We start from the raw sequence: 11,153 nt of genomic DNA, 5'->3' as shown, positions 1-11,153 counted from the left end.
AAAGTCCCACTATAAGGTCCATATTTAGGGGTGGTTTGGTTTGAAAACAAGTTATATCAGAATTAGTTATGATGGGATAAGTTGTGATGGGATAAGGTATGATGGGATTATTTTTTGTTGAGTGTTTGGTTTGTTGTATTCAAAGTAATATGCATAGTATAATTTCTAGGAATAAATTGATTGATTACCAAAATACCCTCCATCTTATTTAACTTTATATATATATATATATATATATATATATATATATTTCTTTTTAAGCTTTAAATATTCATTCTTAAATTTTTTTATTATTTTTTAGAGAAATTAAAATATATAAATAAACATAATTTATATATTTTACAACCATTTTGAACGGTAAATTGTTCAAAATTTATTTATTTATGAATATACTATACGTTAATTAAACATAATTTATGTGTGTGTGAGAATATATTACGTTATATACTATGTTATATATAATTACATTATATATGATTAAACATAATTAACATAATTTAACATAATATATTATAATTAAATATATTAACATAATATATATATGATTAAACATAATTAACATATATATATATATATTCATAATATTATGCGTTATATATTACGTAATTACGTAATATATTATATTCATAATTAATGAATATATTATATGTTAATTAAACATAATTTATTATTTATGAATATATATAACATATATATATATATATATATATATATATATTGCAACCAAACGTATAATACTATGAATATATTATAAATATATATACATTAATTATGTTTAATTATATATATATTATGTTAATATATTTAATTATAATATATTATGTTAATTTTGTTTAATTATATATAATTTAATTATATATAAGAATCCCAAGAGGGTATTTTTGTCCTTGTATAATTTTATACCAAAGAAAAACAATTTTGGGATTGTTATCCCACCATTTGGGCGGATAACTTATCCCAAGATTAATTATTAGTCCCGAGATAAATTATCCCAAATATTTACAACCAAAGACGGATAAAAAATTTTATCCCGAAATTATTATTTTATCACAGGATTATTTGCAAACCAAACGGCCCCTAACAATACTTTTTGAGCTGATTATTTATATTGTAAGTGCTCTACTAAAAGTTTGAAGTGATCATATTATCCTTTGTGTTGTGATTTCAACCATGGAAGCTCCATCAAAGTCACGGTTGTCAAGAAGTACTGGAGGCTGGATCACCTTCCCCTTCATCATAGGTCTCATCTCTTCCCCCTCTTAGATTTGAATCTTGTTGCTACATAATGTGATTAATTCAATCAGACACTCATCATCTATTTTTGTTGTTCAAATCTTTTAACAACATAGGAAAAAAACAAAAGCTCTTAGTGCTATAATGCTATTCAAGAGCTTTGTTTGTTACACATAGCCTAAATATTTGTTACATGCAGTTTGGGGTGTTCATGGGTTGATTTGCATCAGTTAGTGGTTAAAACTATAACCAAAACCAATTTCGTCGGTTTTTGAATTTCTAAAACCAAATCAAACCACAAAAAGAAAATAACCGTCGGTTTGGTTCGATTTTTTCGGTTATTGACTAGCCTACTCCAGCCATCTCTAGAATAAACTCCTTTTTTTAACCCATAGAAAAGAGTATCACATTGAACAATTTCTCATGAAATATTTGTATAGTGAGGAACAAATGACACTATAAACTCTTAAAAATTAGCACAAACACATTAAACAAAACCAACATTGAGATGAAAAGCACCAGCTTTGTATTGTAGGCACTAAGATTATCCAACAGCATACAAATACATACATGTTCATTGTAAAACAGAGCTTTGTATTCTGTTGCAGTGTACAGCAAGAAGAGACAGAGTTGGACAAATTTGAGTTATCTGTTTACTTTAAAAACTAGCTAGGTGAGCTAATCATATAGGGAAATTATTGAATAAACAAGGAGACATAAAACTACCATTTGAACCACGGACCATGGTAACTCGTATTGTGAAAGCTGAAGTAGAAAAAGTGCAGGGACCGTAGGGTTAACTTATTAGTAATAGTAGGTAGAGTTGGGCTTGGGTTTGATGCTTTGGGCAATTGGTTTAAAGTATTGGTTGGGCCAGACATAGATTAAAATTTAGTTTCAGATTAAATTTAATAAAATATTCTAAAAATTACACAAATACACAATATATTACAAAAAATATTTATATTTTATTTATAAATTATATATAAATAATTATAATATATATATATATATATTTCTTTTTAAGTAAAATCATAACCAAACCAAATAACATCGGTTTTTTAAAATTTAAAACCAAACCTAACTAAACCAAACCAAACATCGATTTTTTTTAATCGATTTGGTTCGGTTTACGGTTCGGTTTGGTTTTTAACCAAACCCATGAACACCCCTACATGATGCAGTACATTTAACATGTTATAACAAGTCATCTGCCTGAGACATTTATCAGTGTATTGATTCTAAATTCGTATATAATATCTCAATTTTGATATTAATTTGTTGATTTAAACAGCGAGCTCAATAGGCTTGACACTAGCATATGGAGGTTGGTCATTCAACCTTATTGTGTATCTGATAAAGGAATTTGATGTGGAAAGTATTGATGCAGCTCAAATATCAAATTTGGTTAATGGTGCTGGAAGCTTAATCCCTGTCCTTGCTGCAATTATTGCTGATTCATTTCTTGGTTGCTACTCTACCATTTGGATTTCATCCATCATCTCATTATTGGTTAGTAATTAATTAGTACCATTATATATTGTCGATCGGTGTCTAACTTTGTGTGACCATTAAATTAGCATGTCTTCTTTCTAAGAGGGCATTTGAGTAAGTTTATTGTTAGTTTAACCAGCTTATAAATATTTTCTTAACTTCTTTATACGTTCAGTAAACACAAAAGATCTTATAACTCAAGTGCTTATTATAAAAAAATCACTCTAAAGCCATGATTAGTTTATCAGCCAAGTTTATAAGTTACCCGAAGTACTCTTTGCAAAATAAATTACACCTCCACGAGTCTGTTTGGATTGACTTATGTTAGGTGCTTTTAAAAACTTTTGTAGTGTTGAGCATGCTACTCAATCTCTATTCCGTTCTGAGGTATGGCTGTTAAATGGGTTGGTTCGATACAAACCGGCACCGGCCCACGAAAATTAATCGGTTTTGGGTCGGGTCTGGTACCGGGTCAGTATTAACGGGCCGGGCCCAAACAGTAAATTTTGCTCAAATAGATCGAAACCGGCCCACTTAAGAATTATCCGGTTTTGAACGATCAAAACCGGTCAAAATTAAAAAATAAATAAATTCATATTTTCATATTTCTTTCAATATATACACACCTATATACATTTTAAAAACGTTAAACAATATATATACAACATATATACACTAAATATATACTACTTTAGAAAACATATACACATATATACTTTGAATAGATACTAGTTTAGATTCTATAGGAAATATATGCACATATATACGTACAATACAATATATACTACTTTAAACAATATACATACCACATATATACACTAAATATATACTACCTTAGAAAACATATACACATTATACTTTAAATAAATACTAGTTTAGATTCTATAGGAAATATATGCACATATATACGTACAATACAATATATAAACTACTTTAAATAATATACATACAACATATATAGACTAAATATATACTACTTTAGAAAACATATACACATGTATACTTTAAGTAGATACTAGTTTAGATTCTATAGAAAATATATGCACATATATACGTACAATACAATATATATTCTACTTTAAATAATATACATACAACATATATACACTAAATATATACTACTTTAGAAAACATATACACATGTATACTTTAAATAGATACTAGTTTAGATTCTATAGAAAATATATGCACATATATACGGACAATACAATATATATATTACTTTAAATAATATACATACAACATATATACGCTAAATATATACTACTTTAGAAAACATATACACATGTTTACTTTAAATAGATACTAATTTAGATTCTATAAGAAATATATGCACATATATATGTACAATACAATATATATACTACTTTAAATAATATACATACAACATATATACACTAAATATATAATACTTTAAAAAACATATATACATGTATACTTTAAATAGATACTAGTTTAGATTCTATAGGAAATATATGCACATATATACGACAATATATACATTACATATAATACTACTTTAGAAATATATACGAATGTATACATTAAATATATACTATTTTAGTCTATAAAAAATATATACACATACATGTAGAATATATACTACTTTAAATACCACTTGAAATAATATACATACAACATATATACAACATGTATATACTACTTTAGAAAAAAATATAGACATGTATACGTTAAATATATACTACTTTAGAGTCTATAGAAAATATATACACATATATGTAGAATATATTCTACTTTAAATACCACTTGAAAGTTGAAAGATATATACATTACATATTATAGTACTTTAGAAAACACATATATACATACAAGATTACAATGTATGCTACTTGATATAATAATAGTTGAAGTTTTGAACATATATTCATTATTTTAGTCTGCAGAAAATATATACACATACATGTAGAATATATACTACTTTAAATACTGCTTGAAATAATATACATACAACATATATACACTATATATATACTACTTTAGAAAAAATATAGACATGTATACGTTTAATATATACTGCAGAGTCTATAGAAAATATATACACATATATGTAGAATATATACTACTTTAAATACCACTTGAAAGTTGAAAGATATATACATTACATGTTATAGTATTTTAGAAAACACATATATAGATACAAGATTACAATGTATGTTAATATAATAATAGTTGAAGTTTTGAACATATATTCATTATATGTTTTCATTATATTTGAACTTAAAAGATATTTATTTTTTCATTATGTGTATATGTGTTTGTTATGTTTATTACTTAGTTTAAAGTTTGATAGTAATATATTAAAAGTATTTAATTCAAACTAGAACTTCAATTTAAATGGAAAACTTATACACATTAACATATATAAATTACATATTATACTACTTTAGAAACTTATACACATTAAATATATACTATTTTAGTTTATAGAAAATATATAGACATATATGTAGAATATATACTACTTAAAATACCACTTAAAACAATATACATACAACATATATAGTTACATACACTATATATATACTACTTTAAATACCACTTGTGTATATATGTAGAATATATGTGTATATATATTTATTATGTTTATTACTTAGTGTAAAGTTTGATAGTAATATATTAAAAGTATTTAATTTAATTAGAAATTCAATTTAAATGAAAAAAATTACAAAGTAGGGAGTGAATGAATGTTGTATTTTATTGATTGAAAAATGATCCAAAACTTATAATTTACATAAATGAAAAATCTACAAATTTTGCATCAGTTTTTCCAACTCGTTCATGTTAATATTAACGGGAACTATCATAGGATAGTCAAAATCAATGGGGGCAAAATCATGCATTGGACTTGATTGTGTTGAGTTCTTCCTTGAAGTCAGAATTTCTTCAATATTCTGTTCGTCTTTCGGCTCCACCTTCATTCCTTGATTTTTTCGTTCCGCTCTAATCCAATATCTAAGGCAAACTAGAAAATTCATAGCATTGATTCCCAATGTGTGTCGGTTGTCTCCAAGATTTTTTTGTTCCTAATTAAAAGCGCTCTCCGATGCAACGGTTGACATTGGAACATTCAATGTATCTCTAGCTAATCTTGAAAGCACAGGATATTGTCTTTTATTATTCTTCCACCAATTCAATGTGTTGATCCTTGATCTACGATCCTCTATCGGCTGTCGAAGATAACACTTAAGCTCTTCCCGTTGTATGTTGAAGGAAAAACCTTGTCTCAAACATTTAAATCATAAAAGTAATTAGGAAAATCACTATGTGCCGGCCTTTTAGAAGATGATGACTCCTCAGGAGTTTGAGGAGCGACAGTTGGAATGATATTTGTCGGTACAGCTACATCAAGTAAATCAGCATAATTGTTATATAATGCTTCTATTTAAATGTTCGCATCACTCATAGCCGTAACCAAATCTGGTTGTTCCTCAAGCTTTATCCCTAAGAAATTATAAATAATAGAACTAAAGTCGCACATAGTATTATATTTCATACATGGATTTAGTATAGCACCGACCAAGTAAATTGGAGGAAGCACATAAAAATACTTTTTAAATTTAGCAAAACATAGCACCAATTTCTTTTTAACCCTCTCTATTTGTATATTCTTTAAGCAAACAAGAAATGTCGGCTAAATAAGCTAAAATATTGCAAACATTAGGATAATAAGTACCGAAAAATTCAACCGTAGCTATATAAATTTTTTTCAAAAATTTAACAAGATCATCAATTGCAGCCCAATCAGAATCATGTAGCATACACTCAAGAAAAGAATCACAAAATTGATTAAAAGTCATTGTAATAGGAACTTTATAAGCAAGACAAGTTTTTAAATAAGTATAAGTAGCATTCCATCTAGTATCACATTCTTCGGGTATTAATATCGGTCTAAGTCCATTTTGTTCACATTTAACTTTAAATTCTCTCACTCTACCTCTTCAGTTATTTCCTTGAATAAAGCCAACAGTAAGCCGGACATTTTCAATATGAAGTTCAAAAAACTCAAGACCATCTTTTACAATTAAATTATATATATGATAAGCACAATTAACATGAAATATTTTAGATAACGACGGAGAAAGGTCAGCTTTTTACTTGTCAATAGCAGCCTTGTTGTTAGATGCATTATCAAAAGCAATACATAAATTTTTTCTTTCAATACTATAATATTCTGTAACTTTAGTAATAGATTCAGAAATAAATTTTTCAGTAAATCTACGATCTTCATCATATAAAAAAGTTAGAATATGTTTTTGCATAACAAAATTATTATCTATACAGTGACAAGTAATGGTTAAATTATCATTTTTATTAACAGCACGACCAAGATCAGAAGTTAGAGCAATTCTATATTAAATATTTTTTAATAATATAGATATAAATAATAAACATATTGTGCATGGAGTCTAAAAATATCGGTCCGACAAGTACTTCTAAGAATACCATTAAACATAGTATTATAAATTGCTTGAATATAATGAATAAAAACACCAGAATAAGCAAAAGTGAAAGACAAATAACCCACCACTTTCATTTTTGTTATTTTTTTCCGGTCCTTCATTTTATGATAATTCTTGATTAATTGACCGGTTGTTGGGTTCAATCTAGTTTGTGCTGGCCCACCAACAGCCTTACCACCTTGTGCAATAAGTAACTCTCTAGCATAATTTTCTCTTATATGTCTCATCAACGAACCCATACCCTCTTGATTGTCTTCTCTTTTATACTCATATACAATTTCACAAATATTGCATTGCACCTTAGTTTATCCTTCTATTTCCGTAAAAATATTTCATGCAATACTAGTTTTTCTACGACCTCTTGGGCACAGGGAGGACGGGGAGGAAGATTAACTGAGTCAGATCTAACATCAACATTTTTTACTGCGGGTGTCTCACCAATATTTTCATCATCTTCATCTAAATTAACCGCATCTACTTCATTTTCTTCTTCTATACCATAATTTTTCTGAGCTTTTGCATAATCCATATCGTGAGCACCTATACTTATTTCTTCCTCAAAAGGTTGACTAACCAGGGTCGGAGGCATACAGGTATATCTATTACTTGAACTATCTCTACCGGAACCGCCACCAATTCATTTTTTTACTACCACTACCACTTCCGGAACAAAATTTTTTGACACTTTTACCGATGTTTCTTAATTTATCCATAATATAAATCAAACTAAAAAATATTCAAAATACACAAAAATAATAAAAATAAATATTCAACAATTAATATACTAATTAAAAATTAAAAGTAAGAGATGAAACGAAAATATTAAATTTTAAAAGTATCCGAAAGTTGCGACTTTAGAAAACTTTCACTTGTATTTGTAATCGCAAAATTAAAAAATAAAATTGAGCACTTTAGAAGATACTTAGAATATTTGAGAGAGATTGAGATTTGAGAGAATGAGAATTATGTGGAAAATAATTTGAAAGTGTAGGGTATTTTTAGAAAATTTTTTGAATAAAAAAAAATTGAATTAAATTTTTTATATTTTAATAAATTTAGCCAATTGGCCATTGGGAGCTCCAAACGGCTATAATGCCGTTGGGCCTCAACGGTCCAATTGGCAAATGTGGCCCAACAGTCACTTTTGCTGAAAATTAAAAAAAAATGAAAAAAATCTAATCGGGTTGGGTGATCGGTGGGCCTGGTTCAGGTTTGGATCGGGTCGGGTTAACCAGGCCTCTCAACTTAGATGGCCCAGCCTGGGACCAGCAACCCTGTAGCCCGGGGGACCACCGGGCCGGATCAAATTGGGTTGAATTGTCTATTCGGGCCGAAATGGGCCAATCCGGCCTGTTTGACAGGTTTATTCTGAAGTTCATTCTTTTTGCTATAAAAATGCTTGAACTTTTTATTTATTATTATTGTAAATAACATTCATGCCATATCAATCGTTTCAACGATAAAAACAGAATGATTTAAAAGTGCTTATAATTATTACTTTCTTTTACTTAACACATCAATTACTTAGTATTAATGTGTGTATATTTACTAATTTTCTTGTCAATACTTATAGGGCACAATCCTTTTAGCTTTAACAGCGACACTTGATTCATTGAGGCCTAAACCTTGTGAAGTTGGTTCAACCTCATGTAGCCCTAAATCAAGAATTCAATATGTAGTACTCTATGCAGCCATAGTTCTAGCAACATTGGGGTATGGTGGTACCCGATCAACCCTATCGACGATTGGAGCCGATCAACTAGCTGATAAACCAAAAGATCAAGGAATTTTCTTTAATTGGCTCTTTTTCTTTTGGTATTCTGCTTGTGTAGTAGCATCCACAGCTATTCTTTACGTTGAAGATAATGTGAGTTGGAAAGCTGGATTTTTCATTTGTGTTGCGTGTAATGTTGTTGCTTTAGTCATTTTCCTAATGGGAAGTAGATTTTATGCCAAGTTCAAGCCTCAACGGAGTCCGTTTACCAGTTTGGCTCGTGTTGTGGTTGCAAGTATTAGGAAAAGACAAATTGCACTCCCATCAACTAGTGAGGATTTCTACCAAGGACAGAATATAGTACCCAAAGCATTACCTGTTGTACCTTCAAAGACGTTTAGGTGATACACACTTCCTCCCAAGCTTTAATTTATTTGTCTTACTTCTTTTTTAGTTCGTTTTAACAAGATTGATTATCACCTTCTTTCAAAACTCTTTCATTTCAACTTTCTAGACATGATAACGTATAAAAACATAGGTATAAAATTTCTTTTTATACTTATAACACATAAAATTTCGTGTCATGACAAACATTTCAGTGGAGTTGCATGTGAAAATGTCAGCATATATATCTTTACGTGGAAAGATTTGCATAAATCGACTGTTTCGAACATGATATGAAGCACCTTTTTCTTTTTATTATGGCTCGATGTTATCTCTAAATTAAACTATTCGAGATTGAATATCACGGGCAAGTTGATTTATTTGGTTAAAACAGGTTGAAACTATATATATGTTTTGTTGATGGGTAGTACTTACATGAGACCAAAATTTGGAACTTGCTTTGGTAGCACATTGAATTGTATGCTTGGTTTCTAGTATATAGTTAAGCTATTGACATGTAAACAAGCTACAGTATATATTTTGTTGATGGTACGTAGTACTCATATGAGACCATGTGCTCAAGTCAATTTGATACATCAATTAAGTTGGGCACACGTGCACTTGCTTTCATAGAGTATCTTTTGTGCAATAAGTATAGTGTCTGGCCAGCTTATGCACATCTCTTACTTTTGTAGCATGTTGAAGTTGTTTATATATGAATGCAGGCTCTTGAACCGTGCTGCCATTGTAAGTGACGGAGATATTAAACAAGATGGTTCAACAACTAATCGATGGAGACTTTGTTCAGTACAAGAAGTAGAAGACTTCAAAACCTTAATTAGAATCTTACCACTATGGACAAGTAGCTTTTTTCTTGGCACAACAATTGGCGTACTAATAAGTTTGTCAGTTCTTCAAGCCTTAGCAATGGACCTTCACATAGGACCCAATTTCCAAATCCCAGCTGGTTCTATATTCGTCTTCGTCCTACTCTCTTCTGCCCTGTTCCTAGCTCTGTTCGATAAATTTCTCATTCCCACGTGGAGGAGTTTGACTGGCAAATCACTTACACCACTCCAGAGAATAGGTGTTGGACACGTGCTTAATCATTTAAGCATGGGTGTCGCAGCCTTAGTCGAATCAAAGAGGCTAAATGGGGCAAAATCCAATCAACGCTCCAACATTGTTCCTATATCAGTGTTATGGCTTGTGCCACAATTAGCACTTGTTGGGATTGCGGAGGCGTTTCATTATCCGGGACAAGTATCGTTGTACTACCAAGAGTTCCCAATAACCTTAAAGAACATGGCGACCGCGATGATTTCAGTGCTTGTAGGTATAGCATTTTATTTGGCAACTGCTCTAATTGATATTGTTAGAAAGACTACAACATGGTTGCCAGGTAACATAAATAATGGAAGGCTGGACAATGTGTACTGGGTATTGGTTGTAGGGGGAGTTGTTAACTTTGGTTACTATGTAACATGTGCTTGGTATTACAAGTATCAGAACACGAAGGAAGTGGATTATAGTGATTCTGCTTCTGAAGAGTGATGCACGGGTCAAAAAGAAAAGAAAATGGATGGTCATGATTATTGACCATGAAAATGACCATACTCTATATGTAAGGACGTGATTTTCCAAGGCCAAGTGCAAATTGAGAAAAATGTACTCAATTATATATATCTTGATTTTCTAGAGTAAGTATTTTAGACAAATCAATGACGAAAGTAAACCTCCTATGTCGAATCACCTTCTTGTACCCTCATTTATCATCTAAATTACTCCCACCGTTTAAAAAAAATGACTTATTTTTTTTAAGTTGTTTCAAAATGAATGACCTCTTT

The 11,153-nt window shown here is 29.6% G+C and overlaps 1 protein-coding gene across 2 annotated transcripts; it reads left to right on the top strand.

Annotated features, from left to right (window-relative positions):
* The first annotated feature begins 1,131 nt into the window (after positions 1–1,131).
* On the top strand, positions 1,132–11,006 carry LOC107875435 (protein NRT1/ PTR FAMILY 2.7). Of its 2 annotated transcripts, none has more exons than XM_016722155.2 (4): positions 1,132–1,240; positions 2,624–2,745; positions 8,782–9,323; positions 10,032–11,006. In XM_016722155.2, the coding sequence occupies exons 1-4, from the start codon at positions 1,171–1,173 to the stop codon at positions 10,858–10,860; spliced, it is 1,563 nt and encodes a 520-aa protein (XP_016577641.1). In that variant the 5' UTR covers positions 1,132–1,170; the 3' UTR covers positions 10,861–11,006. The 2 variants fall into 2 exon arrangements, with proteins under 2 accessions (XP_016577641.1, XP_016577640.1); XM_016722154.2 differs by having other exon boundaries at positions 2,528–2,745.
* The last annotated feature ends 147 nt before the right edge of the window (positions 11,007–11,153 follow it).

This window comes from Capsicum annuum, chromosome 6 (assembly GCF_002878395.1).
Source record: "Capsicum annuum cultivar UCD-10X-F1 chromosome 6, UCD10Xv1.1, whole genome shotgun sequence".
In the NCBI taxonomy this organism is placed as follows: domain Eukaryota; kingdom Viridiplantae; phylum Streptophyta; class Magnoliopsida; order Solanales; family Solanaceae; genus Capsicum; species Capsicum annuum.
The sequence above is the reverse complement of the archived record's forward strand: the minus strand, read 5'-3'. Positions and strand labels throughout refer to the sequence as shown.